Source organism: Ciconia boyciana, chromosome 2, assembly GCF_034638445.1.
Source record: "Ciconia boyciana chromosome 2, ASM3463844v1, whole genome shotgun sequence".
Lineage (NCBI taxonomy): Eukaryota > Metazoa > Chordata > Aves > Ciconiiformes > Ciconiidae > Ciconia > Ciconia boyciana.
In genome coordinates, this window is record NC_132935.1 from 100054004 (window position 1) to 100073564 (window position 19561).

General features: G+C 43.8%; 1 protein-coding gene across 1 annotated transcript; it reads right to left on the reverse strand.

The window, feature by feature from the left end:
• Positions 1 to 6424: 6424 nt before the first annotated feature.
• Positions 6425 to 19253, reverse strand: CD83 (CD83 molecule). Its single transcript, XM_072851600.1, has 5 exons — positions 19211 to 19253; positions 18952 to 19082; positions 8620 to 8836; positions 8403 to 8506; positions 6425 to 6583 (listed from the first exon to the last, which is right to left on the reverse strand). The coding sequence occupies exons 1-5, from the start codon at positions 19251 to 19253 to the stop codon at positions 6425 to 6427; spliced, it is 654 nt and encodes a 217-aa protein (XP_072707701.1).
• Positions 19254 to 19561: the final 308 nt, after the last annotated feature.

Below are 19561 nucleotides of genomic sequence, written 5' to 3' on the forward strand. Positions count from 1 at the left end.
CACAGAGAAGAGTCTCTCATAGTGCTCCATGTATCCTTGTGCATTTGTCCTTGAGTGAAGAGGTAAAGTTAAAAAAATCAAGTTTGTTGTAAAAGATACTGCGTTTTTGACCTGCATTTTTACTAGCCTTTAACCAACGGACAAGGACTAGTTGTCCATTTTTGAGGCACACAATTGTCCATTGTTTGTTTTTCTTCTATCCCACAGCTACTTTTCATACTGTACTCTGCAAATTTTGTGTGAGATACCTTTGGTCATTACTGGCAGAGGGCAGATGTCTTGGAGTGGTCCATTCATACTGTGATGGACATCTTAAAGAGTAGTAGTAAATAATTGTTCTCTGACCATGAAGAGTGTAGATTCATAGGATAACTGAGGTGGGAAGGGACCTCCAGAGGTCTCTAGTCCAATGTCCTGCTCAAAGCATGGTGGGCTATGGGATCAGACCTGGTTGCTTAGGGCTTTATCCAGTTAGGTCTTGAAAACCTTCAAGGATGGAGACCACACAGCCTCTGTGAGCAACCTGTTCCACTGCTCGGCTGTCCTCATGGGGAAAACGATATTCCCTCCTGAACTACTCTGGTTTCAACTTATGCTCATTGCCTTTCGTCTTCCCACCATGCATCACTGTGAAGAGCCTGGCTCTGTCTTCTTGATGGCCTCCTCGTAGGTACTGGGGGGACTGCTTTTAGGTCTCCCAACCCCGTCTCTTCTCCATGCTGAACTAGCCCCAGTCCCTCAGCCTCTCCTCACAGGGCAAGCACTCCAGCCCTGACTGCTTTGGGGGCAGTTTTGGGGGCCCAGAACTGGACAAGGTATCTAGGTGTGGGCTAAGGAGTGCTGAGTAAGGGGATCTACTTGATCTGCTGGCTGTGTTCCTGTTCACATAGCCCCAGATGCCGCTGGCCTTCCAGACCTCTTGTGCTCAGTACGTACCTGCAAGGTCATTTCAGCAGTAATGAGCTCGGCACACTCTCCGTTTGGGGAGCTGACGCAGCCCCATCAGCTCGGCTGCCCACCTGAATGCCAGAAGCCCCATCGCAAGAGAGGTGTGCTAGCTGGTGCTAACAAAGGGAAGGGGTTAATTCCTCTTGGCTTGTACATAACCCTGCACTTCCAGCTCAGTAGATGGAAGGAATGTGATTAAATCAGTGTTGATACCAAGTCTGAGAACAGATGTGAGAGTGAATTGGCAGAGCTGGAATTCAGATGGGATGAAAATAGCAAAAGGGAGTGGGTGGAAACTGTCACACATTTGTGTTACAGGTGCTTGGTCTAGACCCCAGCACTTGCAGAGACTCCTGTATTTTTCTTCTTACCAATTCTTATTGAGCCAGTTTCTCTTGTCAGTGGGGCCTTTTTCCCTTGACGTTAATGTCCAGCAGTTCAAGCCTCCTCTCCCCTGAAGGACAACTTGGGTAAAAAGTTCCTTTCAGCTCCGAGTAGGCAATAAGGTGTAAATATTGCCAGTTTCCCTGCCCCTCACACAAGACAACACTTGAACTCATTCGCTCCCATTTATAGATAGGAAAACTGAGGCACACAGTGAAAATGTTTTTAAAAACAACCAAACAAAAAAACCCGAACCACTACAGGCTGTTCTTACTCCCTTCACAGAAGCAACTGAAAGACACTGCAGAGAGCAAAGCCCATGTTTGCACAGGGCTTGTGCAATTCATGTTTCCCTTAGGACCTGTCTCTTCTCTTAGTTGTTGCCCCTTGCCTTCAATCCGTCTGTGGGGTTGGGTTTGTTGTTTTGGATTGGTTTTTGAGGGGTTTTTTTGCACTGCCTGTGACGTCTGTCTTGTAACAGAGCAAACACTTAAAACCAGCCCAGGCTGCCTGTTTGCAGCCTAGCAGATGCACTTGTAACTCAGCCACAGGGACATAGCAAGCTTTTCCATCAAAGGGTCGGAAGACTTGTATGGTTTGGACGTAAAATGAAGCCTTCAAAGGACCCACCGCTCCTTGCAGCGACCCGTGTCGGTCTTGCCACCACCCATTCCCTCAGTGGATTTTTCAGGATTTACGTTACCGCTCCAGAGAGTTAATGGCACTCTTCTCGCAGCTTTATGCAGCGGTAATATCAGCTGTAGTCAGCGAAAAGCAGAGGAGTGCAAACACAGGCCTTGGCAGCGAAGTGAAGAGAGAACAGACCATCAACCGAAAAATTTGGTATTGCGTTTATTTGTAACTCTTTAATCTCCCCAGCAGTTTGTTCCACAAATGACTAAGAATTAGGGGTTTCGCTGATATTTACTTAAAAAGGAGGTACGGGGAAAGCGCTTCCAATTTACCTTTAACTATGTAGCTGTAACATAGTGTTACAGCATTGTTTCGCATACAGAGATGAGGAAAATCAATTGCAGGTCCCAAGGGGCAGACGTATTGGTTGAGAAGGTCACTAAATACTTGCAGTTGCTCAATGGACTTGGAACCAGATCTCCTCTGCTCTGCATGGCTGCTCGGCTCCACACTCAGAGGAGGAAGAAAGGGAACGCATGCACTGGGGAAATGCGCTTTTTGCTTTCCAAAACGCTCTCATCAAGGGCAGAAGAAAGAAGGGAGCAAGGCATTCAGCATGCCCAAAGAGCCATATTCTGTTTGTATCATTCACAGGCACATACCAGGGATTACTTTGGTCGATGTTGTTGAATGCGAGCATGCTTGTAGCTCCTGCTCAGAAGAAATAGGTTGAAAGCTGTTCGGCCTTTACAGGAAATATTACTGTTGCAATGCTGTCAAGGTCACTGTCAGCCTGGGTTATCTGCTGTGTAAGTGCTAGCCACACAAATCAGGCTTAGCTAAGGGCTATAATTCATACACTCAGCATTTTGTGGATTATGTCCTTTTAGCTTTCCCTCATTGCCATTTTAGATATTCATTTAGCTCCAGTGTATGACTGTTGCAATTTCTCTTTGGGGTAATTTCCCCATGTGGTGCAGTGTTTCTCTGTATAGTCCTTAATCACAGGTGTACAAACTCACTCTGTATGAGTAATTTTATGCATAATGCTTATTGTTATCTTTGAATGGAGATGGTTGACCTTTGGACAAAACAATAGAAAAATGCAGGCTACAGACGGAAAAAAAAATCAATGAAAAAGTTACAGAACCCACAAGAAATATTAACTAGGAAGCTCCTGTGGTTAAGGCACCCAGAGGAGAGTCAGGAAACCTCGGATCTCTTCCCTGTTCTGACCCAGATTTCTTCAGGAGCTTTCTCATTTCCAGGTGTCTTAGCTTTTATTTATAAAACAAAGATTATGGTATTTCCCACCTCATGGATTTATTGAGATTAACTGAATTCCTGATTCTAAAAAGTATTGTAAGAAAGTATTACAAAGAACGGTTCTAGCATACACATGCTTTTATACTATCTTACAAAACTAAAGGCATTGATAATAAGAAGAGTGGTGGAAAATAAAACAATTTTTTCTGTCCAACAAAACAATTAATCTATATAATCAGAACAGCCTCTTGATTGTGCAATCCTCAACACATTCCCTTTAATAATGAAGTGTTAAAGTCTAAAGAACGTGTGCGTGCGCTCATCCCCTGTATGCTGGGCCAGCTGAGGCAGTAATTTTGAAATATGAATAGGTCCGTATTGCAAGAAAATTACTCTCTCTTCTGAGATACTTTGTTGAAAAATGTGTGGCTTATTCTTTAAGACTTTTAGCCAACATGTGATTTTTTTTTTTCTTTTTTTTTCTTCCTTGTTAGTGCTGAAGTTGCTGTAATATATTAGCTTTTATCCTTCAGTTGTCTGGTTCTCATTCATAATATTTCTAGCTAATGTTAGTTTTTGCCTTACAATGCCACAACAGTTTCTTTACATCCTTTACACCCCAGATGTGCAGGCACCTTCATCACTTTAGGACGTCGTCTGTTTCTCTCCAGCTCTGTGATTCAGTCAAGCATCGTGGCATAAGACTTTCTCACTGCTTGCTCCTTCTAAACTCTTTAACGCATTTAAATGGGCTTGAACATGATCACTTCTACTGCATAGCTGGGCCTACAGCAAATCCCCAGAACCAACCAGCCTGAAACTTCTGAGCCTGCAATTTGACTCCCAGTGTTGTTACATCAGACCCAATCTTCTGTATTGCAGACAGTTGGGCTCAGGGAAAAAATAATGGGCATAGTTGTTCACACAAAGTCCCTTTTTTCATTCTGTCCTACCTGATCTGATCCTATTTATACATCTGAAGAAATAATTTTAAAAGTGTTTCAGCCTTTGCTGCTGATTATCAACCCCTTTCAACTGAATTTTCCCTTCCTTCCTTTTGTCTGCTCTCCTAAAAAAAATTTAATAAAAATTTAAAAATAAACAAAAAACTATGACTGACAGGTATTAAGACTTTCTGACCAAATGGAGAAACTCCATGTACCCTAGGTCAGTTATTATGCATGCACATTAAGTTTGTATTATTGCCACCTAAATGTACAGGTCATCCATGATGGTACGCCATGTTTAAAAGTGACCATGGGTAGACTGAAACACCCTTGTATTTTCCTTAATGACTTGCCTGTCAGTAGGGAACAGGTGGTTTAGAACGTACTTTGGACAGAAAGTGAAATTTTGAGGAAAATTTAAATTATCTGAGTTCCTTAGAAATGCATAAAATTATCCATTGCGTAATCAATTATACACACATACATGCCCTCTCCCGCAGAAGAGGCTGGATCAGGCATCTACAATATTTGATGTAATTATGTCGGTTGTAAAATAAAATGCAATTGATACGGAGTATTTCTGGGTTTATTTGCCATATGTGGCACACAAAAACAAATGGTAGGTTACCTCTGAATTTTTATTTCAAGTATGTTACACACATTTATATGTAAAAATTGATTATAAAAAAGCAAATGTGGCATTAATTTATCATGCTCTAAGTAAATCGCATATCCCTTGTAACATTCTTCTGGTCAGGAGACCCTTGGATTCCATCAATGGAGACATCCTCCCTACTCACAGAGGTACTACTGAATGATTCACAGTGCTTTCCTCCCATCAGCGATTCAAAATTAGTCAAAGAGCATCCTTGTCACAGCCTGGAATTCCAAACTGTATTAAAAATCCTAATGTTGCAGTTTAACTCTTGAAGGATTTTTTTTTTTTTTTTTAAGATTGTGCTCTTAAGTGCTTGCAAATTCTCATGTCTTGGCTCAAATTCTCATGTTGTGACATAAACACTCACAGTCACTCTAGACTCCTCTTGCTTCACCTTCTGCACCAGCAGCCCAATAAGGGAGGTTCCTTGATTTCAGACTCCAGAATGTCTCTTGCTTTCTTTCGTTCAAGAGGACAAGCCTTCTCTCCCTTATATTGTGTGCCTGAGTTCAACTTTTCTCATGTCCTTGTTTCACATATACTACACACTGTCAGCACCAAAAGCAGGTGCTCATATGCCCCATCTTCCATTCCTTTATCTCACGGCTGACAACACATCCCAAAGGTACGGACGGTTGATTCCTTCCAAGCCATGACTTTGGTCATCACTTGCGTAACTTGACTGACATGGGTGTCGCATACATTTGGCTTCACATTTCATAAACCACAAAATAAGTCATCTTTATATGTCCTTAATATCACAGGCCACTTCATTCTTACTTTTGTTGCTTTAAGGTTAACAGTCTCATTGAAACTTCCTATGGATTGACCTATAGATTCCTATGGAGATGCCTCTGAGAAATAACTGACGGACCCATTATGCAAATGCATCCCTACTTCTCTTACAGAGACAGAAAGTTCCTCTCAGTCCAGAAAGATTTCCAGAATATTTTCTCCCTTCTTACATTTCAGCCTGTCCGTCACTCTCAGATTTAAAAGCAAATGTTGATTTGATTCACCCAGGACAAGAGCATGAAGTTACCTCTTCAGCTTATTTGAACACCACATGACAAGTTACATCCTGTTGGCAGTAAAGGAACTCCATCCAGAATCAGGCTCAGAGCACGGAGCAGAGACAGCCCCGCACGCTTATCTTTCCCTACTGCAGCACCTGTTGTGTTTGCTTTCGAAAGATGAGAGCTATTAGTTCAGTGAAGAGCTTAATCCCCCGGCTTTGCACTGTCGTGGCCTCCCTATAACCTGGCCTTCATATCACAGGCGTGTTCTTGCTCAGAACAAGAGGGCTGCAGAGCAGAGTGAAGTAAAGTTGATGCCAGCTTCATAACAGCATCGTAACAGTGTTGTGTAGCTGTAATGGTACTTCTTAGCTGCCTAACTCCCAAAAGTCACTGTAGTGCATAACAGTGCATTTCGAAGGCTTGTCCAGCACAAGCAGGTCACTGACAGACCTATACTTCCAGGCTGTTCTGAAGACGCCATATATTAGCGTTTATTTCCTCTCTGTACCGCTCGGCCATCCAGCTCGTGTCGTGTTTACTGATGAGCCCACGGTGCCGTCAACATCAACTTAGGCAGAACTTGAATTAAGCTTATTTTTGCAAGTGCTGTCACTGTTTAAATCCTGGAAAGTTGTCATTTCATATACGTTGGTGAGGGTGAGCATGTGTTTCATATCTGATCTGTTTTTTTGATTATTGGGAGACATACTCTCTTTCCTTAGACATGTCTAAAAGAGAAAACAGAAAGGAAAGCTTAAAACTGAGAATTCCTATGAAAGGCAATTTTTTTTAGTTTGAAAGTTTTGCTTTTTCTCCTTGCTAACCATAGCTCATTACACCTTTTCCATTTGTTTGTTACCAGAAGCACCCAGTACAAAGAAAAGCTGCTGTTTCTTGCTCAATCAAGGAACTTCATAGGACAACAGCCTTAGTCACAAAAGGAAATTTATATTTAATTCAAGTTTTCATATGAATAGGCCTTGCATCAAGCTCTTGCAAGTGTGTTTCCACCTGCCTTCAATACAACCCAGTGCCTGAAATATTTTCATCAAGTCATCAAAGTAAAGCCCCAGTCCTGCCAACCAGTCTTAAACTTAATGTCACTCTTGAGTTTAGTGGAGATAAGGCACAATCTCCACTAAAAGAGAGGACAAGGCAACCTGTAAGAACTTAACAGGCATTTTAAATAATGAAGCTCACTTGTGAGATCAGGGCAATATTACATTTTGATGAAAGCTAGGTTGATACCTGAGACTGGACCTCACCCAAGAGTAAGATACACATAATTCCACCAGAGTGGTTATCTTCACTACACAGCTCTGCTTTTTTTTAACTGCACCACTAAAACTGGGACTTTTTTTTACATATGGGAAGGAGAGGTTTCTGTAGAGATCTGAAATTCTTTCAGGACACTGAGCAGAACAGGGGCATCTGTCTCTTCTGAGTGATACCCTTGCTTTCATACTTTCATCCTAACAAATTCCTACAAGATTTATCTTGTCAAACTTTAGTCTGAATGGCACAAATTACTGGCAGGATTGTCAATCTAAAAAAGAGACAGGCATAAATTTAATTGCTCCCTGAAGATACATGAAAAGCTACATTTAGCTGCAGCTAATTAGATATTCTCCAAGCAACAGTTATGATTCATCTGCTGAGGAGCAAAACAAGAAGGCAAATATTAAATAGGCAGCAAAAGTTAAATTTGACCTCCCAAAATGCTGGGGTTGGTTTTGTTTTGTTTTTAATTAGAAGTGCAGCCGGTGTTGCACTGTACCAAGACCTGAGGCTCCTGCTGCCTTTAAGGCAGGAGGCGCAGACCTCCTGGTTCTTCTGCATGAGGGGGTGACTTCACCACTACCGCAGACAAAACATAGTTTTGCTTCTGTGAACTGAGCTTCCCAAACACCTCCTCTCCCCACCTTTCCCAGAACTACCTGCCAGCATTAAGGGTATGGACAAAAACCTGAGGAGGTTCTTTACCAAGGATCTTAAAATGTCTGTTTACCAAGAAAGATGGATCTTCACAAAAATGCCCATCTGAAATGGGGTTGTCACCAATTTACAGGTATGGAAACTGAGGCAAAAAACGGGTGGACTTGAACTCGTCCATCATGCCACCACAGAAAGCAATGCCATAGGTGGGTAAGGGATGCCAGGGGCCTGTGCCTCCATCTCGGTGAAATACTATCCCAAGTACCAAACCAGAAGAGCTGTTGATGTGCCCTTAAACTGAAGAGTAGCTTGCACTCAGAGTAACTGGAAGCAGAAATGGGCAGCGGGGTGCAGAAAATAACTGTCTGGTTTGAGTTAGATCAGGGCGCAGTGAAATGTTTTATCTCTTTGGGACTCCATCCTGCGTTCCTCATGCACCTGAGTTTCCTGTGGCTTTGAAAATACTGTGCAAGTATTTAAAGGGATTGATCATGAATTAAGTATGAACACCAACCTCTGAGCGGCTGTGTTAAGGTAGTGCTAGCAGAGAAAATGAGTGGGGGGTTTTTCTTGGTTTTGGTTGGTTTGTTCATGAGAAAGGGAATTACTTACACAGGTAAAAAAGATGAGCAGCAAGTAAAAAATCCCAAGGCAAGTCAGCATGAAAAGCTCGGCTTTGTATTTTTTTAATTTTTCATCTTCTATTCCAGGGCAACCTAAAATGTAAAGCAAGGTGTTACATTGTTCTGGTGTTTGTAAAATATTTTTAAACTGTTACGTCCATGAAATGCCACACAGAGCATGTGACAGTCAAGAGTTTCTACTGTACCTGTTACTTTTAATGTGACTGTGCTGCTCAGATTGTGTTCTCCACTCTGTTCCCCCAAAGTGCACTTATATGTCCCGCTGTTTCGGCTGGTCGCATTTTTGATCCTCAGTGAAAAGAAGGTGTCATTGGAGAGCTCCAGGGACCCCCCAAGTTCTTCTGGATAATGAGATTCTACATCAAGGACTTCCCATGCTATTCCTTCGCCATTTCCAGCCATCTGGAAAACACAAATATATTTCTTGTCTTGGGCAACAGTGTCATCCTGAGTTTTAGGGGAAAGAGAGTTTTAAAGCCGTCTTATGGTTGAAAATGCAGAGGCTGAAGAGAGGCGGGGGGGCGACCTCAAAAGTTCTAATATGTTCATGCTCATAATCAAAAAGTATTTGCTTTTTTGCTTAAATAGGCACTATATTTGTAAAGAGATACTATAGAGCTATTCTGTAATAGCTTCTTAATCTGCCTCACCTGGGCACAATCCTGGTAGAGATGTAACACGATAAAAGGCAGCGGTAGAGTTGGCTCTCAAAGTGTCTACGCAGAGGCCCAAGAGAGTTCAGAGAGAGACAGTCCATGGGGATGGAGCTGAGGCAGCAAGAGGCAGCCCTACCCAGCAGCTTAGCAGTGGCTCCAGGGACCAGAGGTCCCCAGGAGAGCATGGCAGCAGGCAGGTAGGCTGCACCGCTGCCTGCGCTCCCCCTGCCAGCACGCTTTCTGCCATGCGGTGGTGGGAATTAAGCCTGCCTACCCGGCAAACACACCGCAGCACGCCGGCTCTGCCAGCACAGGCTGGCATCCTCCCAGCGACCCCGCAGCCCGGAGCTCCTTGTGGGAACGCAGCCCTGGAAACTGCACTTGCCTGTGCCAGTTTCTGTGCGGCTGACCCCTGAAACCACGGTGCCTCTCTGGAGGAATGGGGGTTTCCCCCTCTCCCGTCCCCTCCACGCTTTATTGGAACCAAAGAACAAAAAAATTGCTTCGACTCCTTCAGATTCGGTTGCGTGAAGGTCACAAGCAGGTTCTGGTGCACTTGGGGAGCATTTGTATGTTGAATTTCTTAATTGTAACCAGAAGAGCTACATTCCTTGGCATTGCTGAGCGGCTGCTGGAGGAATGAAGTGTATTCCCAGAACAGTTTGTACTGCGGGGCAATAGGATGCACTGAAAATGACAATTGGCTGGGAACCACAAAGAAGAGAGAAATCACTAACTTGATTTGAAAGATGGGAGAAGGGTTTGAATTAGCCCGTGTCCGTTCTTATTCATCGACATTGCTCCCTGGGATTCGAGGCAGCGTGCCCTCCATGAAGGTTTCCCGAGTAATGAATTCAGTCTTTCTGTGGACCAGCAGAGCCAGAGCCACCTCATTCAGTCCAAGGCTCAGCTTTTCAGCCAAACCTATAACTAATGTAAGCCAAGGCTTTATTATTATTATTATTATTTTAATAGACACATTTTTGGGTTGCATGTTGGTGCTTACTTTCTATCAGTATAGCTACTGCATCAGGGTATAACAGTTACATTAAGTTATTACAATTAACACAATTTTCTCATACTGAGGCTAGGAGTATCTGGTTTCCCTTTCATGTATTTGCATGAGGAAAGCGTACTCGGGAGTCTGGAGTGAAATATGGGCCTGATGCTCCATTATACTTTGTTACTTTTGCAGACCTAAAATGGTGTAAAACAAGCTGCAAGTTGGGGAACTTCTCAGGAACTGCAGAATCAGACTAAAGGACAAGATTTTCATAATTGTAAAGATCCTTTCTCAGAAAGGTTTGTGTTTTTTTAGTGCATCAACTGAAACACAGAGCAGTAATTCCCTGGGGCTTTCCACACTTTACCCAGAAAGAGGGAAGAAAGTACCTTCTTCCTCTTAATCCCCCAATAAATTTACCCCAGCTTCTCTTTCTTATTACGCTCAGCCCCAAGCAGCTATGAGACAAGCAGTATCTATGGTGGGTTTCAGGCTGTAGGGACTTCACTGTGCTACAGGGACTTAGGTATTTTTGGGCCCTGTACGTTGTCAAAGATGTGGCCAGAGGAATTCCAATACCCAAGCTGGGCTCAGCTCTGGTTACAAGTGGGTCAATAGCAGTTAAGTGGATAGGGTTGACCTCCCTCAGATCTAATTTTTGCCACTCTCCCTTCCCTTACCACCCCCTTCCTCAGTGAAATTTAAAACTGCCCACAGGGCAACAAAAAGAACCAGCCTGGCTGCCCTTCACATGGCCCTAAAATGCAGATAGGGGGTCTGAGATACACACAGAATACTAATTTTATTTTTTTCTTTTTTTTTAATTCACTGGTAGCATAAATAATTGCTGTCTTGGGTGGTAAATGGTGCTGTGATTCTTGTGGCTGAGACCTGGGAATCAGAAAACACTTTGATCTTTCTGTATGCAATTGTAATCACCACTGCTACTATAAGGGAGAAGTAAATTAAGTCCATGTATCCTATGCCTGACCATGCGCTTATTCCCAGTAAGATTTTCAGTAAATGATTTAACTTCTCTATTTTATGGGGACACTGAGGGATAGGATGGATGGTTGCCTCCAACGCTTTTCGAGGTGCTCAGTCGCTGTCACAAGCACAGTGACGGTGACCCTGGAGACAAGTCGGAACTTTGCCTTGCACAGACCTGTTCCGTGTAAGGCGAAGCACTGTCCGTGAAGCTGCACGGCCAGCCTTTCCCCAAAACAGAAGCCAAAGTTACTTCGTGGCCTAATCTGGCTCCCTCACTTGGGGAAAAACCAGTGGCGATCTGGATGTGGGTCGCGAACCTTTGCATTTGGAACGGAGGAGGAACGGTCCATATGTGTGGGTTTAATTGGGGGTTTGCATGCCTCTCTTTCTCCATTAAATCTCCCCTTTACTGGGCAGCAAAGGCAGGCAAGGCAGCCCGTGGCGGTGCTGGTGTGCCCGGCAGCCTCCCGACATTTTTTAGGCTACAGAGACATCTGGTGGCATTTTTCCAGCCTCTACACACAGCACATCCATCCCTCCATGAGACTCAGAGGTCACAGCAACCCTTTCTCTGATGCCCGAACCAAGCCTTTTTCCACTGCAATCTTGTCTCCTATTCTCTTACCAAAAAAAATCAACCATCAACCCCTCCCTTTTTAAATTCTCTAAGTAGCGAGGAAACATCTCAGCAAATTTGTAGAGTGTGTCCCCATATCCCAGCCGTGTAAAAGGAAGTCCGAGAGATGTTCAGTAAGGTCATCATTCTGCCTCTTGCTCTATTCAAGCTAACCTTTTTTCCCCCCAAACCTAATTAAAATTACGAAAATGCCACTTTGTTTGCCACCTCCTGTGAATTACTTGACAGACTCTCACTAGACAGATCATTTCGCAGCTCAAGCTCCTATGATAATCCAGCACTAATTCATGCCAAGTCTCCTCCAGGTGATACCACAGCCCAAGGTAAATGCTAGGGGTTTTACCTAATTAATTCCACACAAGCTTAGGAGGATTGAAACGAGCACTGTCGGTGGCAACAATCCACTTGTGTAGGGACCATCCTCTTCTTTAGGCAGTGACAAAATATTTTCTGCCTGCATTTCGTTTGTGTTTCATATCCCTTTCACCTCGCTGGCGAGCAAGCTGCAGCACGGCAGCTCCCCCTGCTCCCCACCTCCAAAGGGAGGAGAAAAGGGAGGTGGTCTTTTTCTGCTCCCATGTTTGCTGTTAATGGCTTTACCAAAATTCAAAAGGCAAATCATGACTCATGCAGGGACCGGTAGAAATGCTACTGAATCTATTTGCATAAAAAGGGCTCATTGCCATGCTGGCTGCTGGGGGTTACTGAAGCAAGAATTTTGCTGGGAAAACAGGGACCTGCAGGCTGGCAGCATCACTCTGCCTATCTGCATAAAACTACCCATTAAGAAAATTAAACAACAAAAGAAATGTGAGGTTATGTTTATTGTCACATATACATTGGCCAGTGGCAATGTCTGTGACAGGCTTTTTGAGAAATCAGCTGGGGGGCTAAGTCTGTTGTTTTCCATCACCTCCATAGCAATGAGAGGAAATGCTACCCCCAGGGGCTGATACTGTCCAACACCTTCATTAACGACCTGGACACTGGGACAGAGCATGTGCTCAGCAAGTTTGCAGATGATACAAAGCTGGGAGGAGTGACTGATATGTCGGAGGGTCGTGCTGCCATCCAGAGGGACCCCAACAGGCTGGGGACACGGGCTGACACAAACCTCATGAAGTTCAGCAAATGGAAATGCCAAGTCCTGCCCCTGGGGAGGAATAACCCCAGGCACCAGAACAGGCTGGGGCCAACCTGCTGGAAAGGCCCTGGTGTCCTGCTGGACACCAAGTTGACCATGAGCCAGTGATGAGCCCTTCTGGCAAAGGCCAACAGCCTCTGGGGCTGCACTAGGCAGAACATCTCCAGCAGGTTGAGGGAGTGATCCTTCTCTGCTCAGCACTGGTGAGACACACCTGGAGTTCTGGGTCCAGTGTTGGGCTCCCCAGTACGAGAGACATGGACATACCAGAGAGAGTCCAGCAAAGGGCTACAAAGATGATTAAAGGTTTGGACCATCTGACATATGAGGAGAGGCTGAGAGAGCTGGGACTGTTCAGTCTGGAGGAGACAAGGCTCAGGGACACCTTATCAATATGTACCTGACTGCCAGGGGAATAAAGCAGCTGAAGCCAGACTCTTCTCAGTGGCCTCCAGAGACAAGACAAGAGGCAATGGGCACAAACTGAAATTCAAGAAATTCCTTTTAAACATAAGAAAAAACGTTTTTACAGTGGGGGTGGTTGAACACTGGAATGGGCTGCCCAAAGAGGGTAGGGAGTCTCCATCCTTGGAGATACTCAAAACCCAACTGGACACAGCCCTGAGCGACCAGCTCTAGTTGCCTTATTTTAGTGAGTTTAATTGAAAGTTATTCTAGTTCCCAAAAGCTTGGAAACACTTGATCTAAAGAGGCTGCAATTTTCCCACATGTATTCTCTAGTCAATTGACTGATTCCTGTTAAGTTTCTCCTAGCCCGGAGCTTTTTGGTAAGAATAGCGGTGGTGATACAGTGGATATTAAAATGGGATAGGTTTGACTGAAAATACTGCTGAGCCGATACATTTCTGTTCTCTGACTGGATGAATTATGAGAAATAGGTAGAATAATTAGGCCTCCAAAATTTAAGTGCTCTTCAGCAAATATTTCTTTCTTGGGGAACTAAAAACAAGGTGGAAGAAGGAGGAGGAACACTTTTCTCTGTCCTAGCTGGCTGAGTTTTAGCTGCAGTTTTGAAAACTGCTACAGCATTACATGATAGTGCCACTAAACAAAGGCAATTCACGCATGCTGTAGTACTTACACCCAACTAATCAATTAAAACTGAATTTTATCATGTACATGTGAGAGCAAGCAGTTGTTAAGTTAACTCGTGTTCTCTGCTCTCATTAAATACCTTTTCTCATTGATCTTTTCCCAGACTAAGTTGGTACGTTGGCTCCCGGGTAAATCAAAGTGTCAATATAATCCACTTTTCCCATAAAACCAAATTTTTATTTCAAACAAAATGGTTCAGGTCCAAAACTGATGTCAGTTTAAAGTTGGAATGTATTAACATTAATTTATTTTCTTCTGAGGGTGGGATGACTGTAAAAACAGTTTTGTTTAAAATTATACCAGGAATAATGGCCAAGTTGAAATTTCTGACTGCTAAAGAGATCTAAAAACTATACACCGCCAGAAAGAATTTATTTTCCGAAGCAAAATACCTAGAATTCTGGCAATGCCAACATATAATGAATCACAACCGAGCTGAAACCACTTAATAGGTGTATTTTTCAGCACAAAAACACTTTCACATTTGATTAGTGCTGAGGGTGCATCCATATGGTTCCTACACAGTGTCATGCAGATACTAATGTTAAATTTGAAAAAAAACAGACATAAATTGTGGGCACCTGTGAGCAAACTCTGACTGTGCTTTAGAGGGGAAACAAAAAAGAAGGAAAGAAAACCCAAAACCCACCCCCAAAACAACACCAGAGGAACTGCATGTGACACATGAGCCAGCTGGAAAAGCCCTCTGACTCAGCCACACACCCTCTTTATTCGTGGGGGTTTTTTAGCTAAGGTCATCCAGCGCTAGCTCATGTCAGGCAAAAGAATTGTTTTGGTCACTAAATAATTTTCACTGCTCCCTTCCTGTCTATATCATCAATGTGTTGGAGCTGCCTGGAGCTGAATAGAAGTCTGAGGAGCATTTGACTGCATTTCTTCAGGTATGTTAGAAATTAGACTGAAGTAATTTAGCAGCTATTTACTTATGCTAATAGATAACAGCTATGCACATTTAGCAAATGTAACATCCTTTGAAGGAAGGTGCAATTAATATTAAATGACTATAAGGTTTATTCTTATGTTGTAATATGACTTCCCCCTCTAATTCTGCCACAATTTTATATTTTTCAGGGAAGTGTTATAAAGTTCTCTTCACTGAAGTACAGCCTTCTTTCCTCTTCCTCAAGATTTGTTTTAGATTAAGACTTTTCTGGCTATCACATGAGCAAAATAGCAAAATATCCACTGGGACTTCATTTGTGTGTGTTTAAACTTGGTTTTCAAACCGGATATAAAGTGATAATTACAAGTTTTTATGAAGTGGTTCTCATTTTCAATGTACTACACAAAGAGAAACTCTTCAAGTTTTCAATAGCCCTACGAGGCAGAAAGGTAAGTAAAGTTTAATTACCCAGATTCTTGTTTCGTAGGTGGGCCATAGAGATTGAAACCAGTATTTCCACACACAATTCCCAGTGCCTGGGTGCTTATGCAAAAATGACCTAGTTTTCAGTTCTCAGTTGGCAAACTTCCACACTGCTCATATATGGGTTTATGGCATGTAGGTTGCCCAGCACTCCTAAAATGGACCTTTAAAGGGTACCATCATTATGAAAACTTCTCGCTAATTTTCTCACGGTGACATAGTGAATGGGATGAGAGCTGCACCAGGCTGGAAGAGGACTTGGTGCTCTACCTTCTCCCCAGTGTGCTAGGCCTGCTTACTTCTAGTATTTCTAAGTAAAAATCATTTTGTCTGAGCTGACTGACTGTCGTCCTGATTCTGCACAGAACTACTTACACGTGTGACTTCATGCATTGAAATAACCTAATTAGCTCCAAGGATGCTGAGTGCACAACAGGTTAAACACACGCACACCTTTTTGCAGTACGAGACATTAGCAAAAGTGAAGGAACCATTGAACGCAATCCTTCCTTTTTACATCCAGTTGGATTTTGACACCAGACTATTAACTCCTTTAAACAATTATTTCTCCAGACAAAACTGAAAAAGCAAGTACTTTTAAATAGCATCCTTTTTGTTTTTTCTTAAGCAGGTCGTAGCAAACTATTTAAAAGTACCCCTTAACTGGTCAGAGCATGCAGCAGTGCCAGTAGGAAGGAGGGGGCTGCTCGCCGAGTGTTCACCCTGCACAAACAGCTGCACGTGCAGCACCGTAACGTTGTCGCCATCACTTTTTTAAAGCAGCAGAAGCAAAGGTTAATTGCTTGCATTTACTGCACAGTTCAAAGTGACCTCATACAAAAGATTTAGCCTAACAGCTGCTTGAACTTTACAGTCTGAAATTTCATAGGATTTGTTGGAATTACCTTTTAATTAGCCCTTGGGGGGTATACGTGGTGTTTATTGATTAATCCTTCAGTAGTTGTTTTTTAAAAAACAGATTAATTCTCTAGGTTGGGTAGCCCCGTCACGCTCTGCCATTCTCCTACCCTCCTTTTGCAGTGTTGGGTGGGGACTGCAGCACACAGCCGAGGAGAGGAGAGGAGAGGAGAGGAGAGGAGAGGAGAGGAGAGGAGAGGAGAGGAGAAAGCTATTTAGCTAGCCCCACAAGTAGAAGAAGTATTGCTTCTTCAGCACAAAACACTGAGCCGAAATTACTTTTTCCTGCTGAGAGTCAAGCTTTTTTAGCTTTGGTGCTGCACGTTTCCTAATATGGCTGCGACTGTGGCTTGGGCTAGCATCACTGAGAGTGGCGTTAACTGCCTGTCCCCACTTCCCACCTCTCTCCTGCGATGAGTAACCAGAAAACTGCAGCACCATGGTTGGTGCCATCAGCCCCTGAGGATGGTGGCAAGAGCCAAAGACAGCTAGATTTTGTTACTTCTTGTCATTTCGGCAGTGCCAGCAGAGAAAAAAAGCATGAAGTCCTGTCATGCTGGGCGCTGGAAAAACAGTCTTTTCCTGAGCGAAACAGATGAAGCAGGAAGAGCAAGGAGACCAGGGAGGGAGAGGACATTGGTGGGACAGGGCAGGGGAGGTGCAGTGGCAGTCTGGACTGTAACAGCCTGGTGGCTGCAAAGGGAAGCAGCACTAGTGAGGGCTGCTGAGGAAGGGGCACACAAAAAAGGCATCATCAAACATCACCCTCCCCTGCATGTGCAGTCGTTTTGTGCCCAGGTGGAACTGTGAAGAGCTACGGGACAACACAGAATTGGATCTACAGGGTTTCCTCACACTCTTTCATCAGGGCAATGGCTTTTGGCTCCTGTTTGCTGCCTGGCCCTCCCAGCTGCCACTGAACGCAGAAGGACATGCTTCTGGAGGATCCCCCCACTTCAGCCTGCTGAAACTTTTTTTGGTTTTGTTGACTTCCAACACTGGTTTGGGGGAGAATTTTCAGGGATCCAGTCAATGTCTCTGTTTATTCTTCCCCCACCCCTTACGACTTCTGCTCAACTCCTCCAGGTCCACCAGACTGCATGGTTTGCCTGCAATGAGCTCCCTGCCCTGCCTAGACTCTGTGGTAAACATGGGGCCTATAATGAGCATGTATCTCTATGGAAAATACATGTCTTTATCCAGCTTTTGAAGCAGAAAGCAAAAAGAGTAAGTTGACACCTATCCCAGCTCCCATAGTAATGTTCAATCAAATGCATTATTCTCTCCTCTCTTTCTCCCACCCACACTTAGTTCAGCATTTTGGAAAAAGAAAGAGACTATAGATGCTGCACTTGCTCTTGGGCTGTTAGCCAGATGTTCGAAACAGCTCTTTCAGAGTTAGGTACCTTTGAGTTGCAGTTGTCATCTAGTCACTAGGCAGATGCTCATTGTTGTACCAGCACTGAAACTCACATGCATTGCAAGTTTCAACCACAGAAGCCCTATCTAATAGCACTCTTTGTTGGTTTACTGTAAGGAATGATTTTAGAACTGTATCTGACCAAAATGCTGGGGAAGCCAAGGCTGTGGCTTATGTTCTGGCAGAGAGAAATTAACAGGCTTTGCCCACCAAAAACAGAGGTTTTTTCCCTTCCCTTCCACTGCTCTCCCATCACATGGGAAAGTAATTCAAGTCTGTAACTCACAAAATCTTTATTCGCAGATTGATTTTCCACTATTTAAACAAGCAACAGCGAGTTGACTTCACAGGCAACCAGAGGACCACCAGGACTGACCCATGGTAAGCAGCAGGAGTGCATGTCTGGGAGTGAGGAATGGGGGAGAACAAAATCTTCTCTTTTTTTCTGTTAATTTGGCTCACGCCATAAGCTGAAACTATACACTGAGATGCAAATACACGGTGCCATACAGCAAGTCAACAGCCACTTCTTCAGTCACTGTGCAACTCTGCCTCTCTTTCTATGAGAAATTTCATCTGGAAAGTGTTGAACAGGAGTTTCTGCTCATAGCTGATTGATCCTTGTAGCCCTCCTGCAAATAGGTGGTCAGCAGGGCTCTCCTGCTTTGGAGATGGGAATTCTGAACCAGGGCATCCAAGATTAGACTTTTACTTTGTGACTGCAAAGAGATGACTCAGAACTTCTAGCTTTCCATCAGCCTTCTGCATACCCTGCCCTTATGCCCACCTCAACTAGCCAAATCTTCTTTAGAGAATAGCAAGTACTTGTTTAGGTTTTTTATTTCAAAGAAAAAATCAGCTCCTGTTCGGGAGGACATTAACCAAGGCACATCACTGATGTTGCAAGGTTTAAATTTGAGGGTTAGCTCTGAAGAAAAATCCTGGAAAGACTCCTCTTTGGAGTGGTATATGTACTTGGGGCATCACCTGAATTCTGATCCCTGGAAGCCAGCAATGGTTAGAAAAGTAGGCCAAGAGCAATTCAGGGATCACGCTCAAATTGCCTGCAATGACATGGAAAATGCCTGTTCTCTGTGATCAGCTCAAATGCTTTCATTTCTGCCTTATCTCTGCTGCACTGAGGTGCGGATGTCTCTTCATAAAATAACCCATTTTGTACAAGCCAAGCCAGTATCAGGCAGGAAAGCAAAGCAGACTGCTCAAGTAACTTAGTCTTTTTTCTTACTTTATACCAAGATGCTGTCTGGTAGGTGATTGAGGAGTCCCGAAGAACTTTACAGGGCAGCAGCGCTTCTTCAGCACATCTCACAGCAACATCTGGGACTGCCACAGAAGCCCCACTGATCAAGCACCAAACTGCAAAGCACAGGTACACATCGCCTTTAAAAGAGATTGCCTAGGTAATCCTCCCTGTCTTCCCAAAACATATCCCCACAAAACAGATGTGAAAGACCTGAATGAAAAAGGCAAGGCTCCCCACTTACCGTTGCACAGGATGATGAGCAGAGCATAGACTACCGAAGACATGGCTTTTGCTGCTTCAAATCAGAGAGCGGCAACAGCGTGCCTCTTCACAGGGCAGACTGTGGGAGCAGAGTGAAACTGCTACTGCTTCTAGAGTGGTATTTCTGGAGGCAGACTGGGGAATCCCCCCCGACAGCTTATCTTGAAGTTCCCCATCACAGGGAAAATCCCTAGGTGTAGGAGCCAGTGCTCTTCCCATTAAATCTGTTAGGTCACTCCCTTTTCTGCAACTGCCTGCAGTGATAGCTCCTCACCTCCCTTTTTTTCTTCTTTTTTTTTTTCCCCTTCTGTGTTGATCTGAACAGAAATAA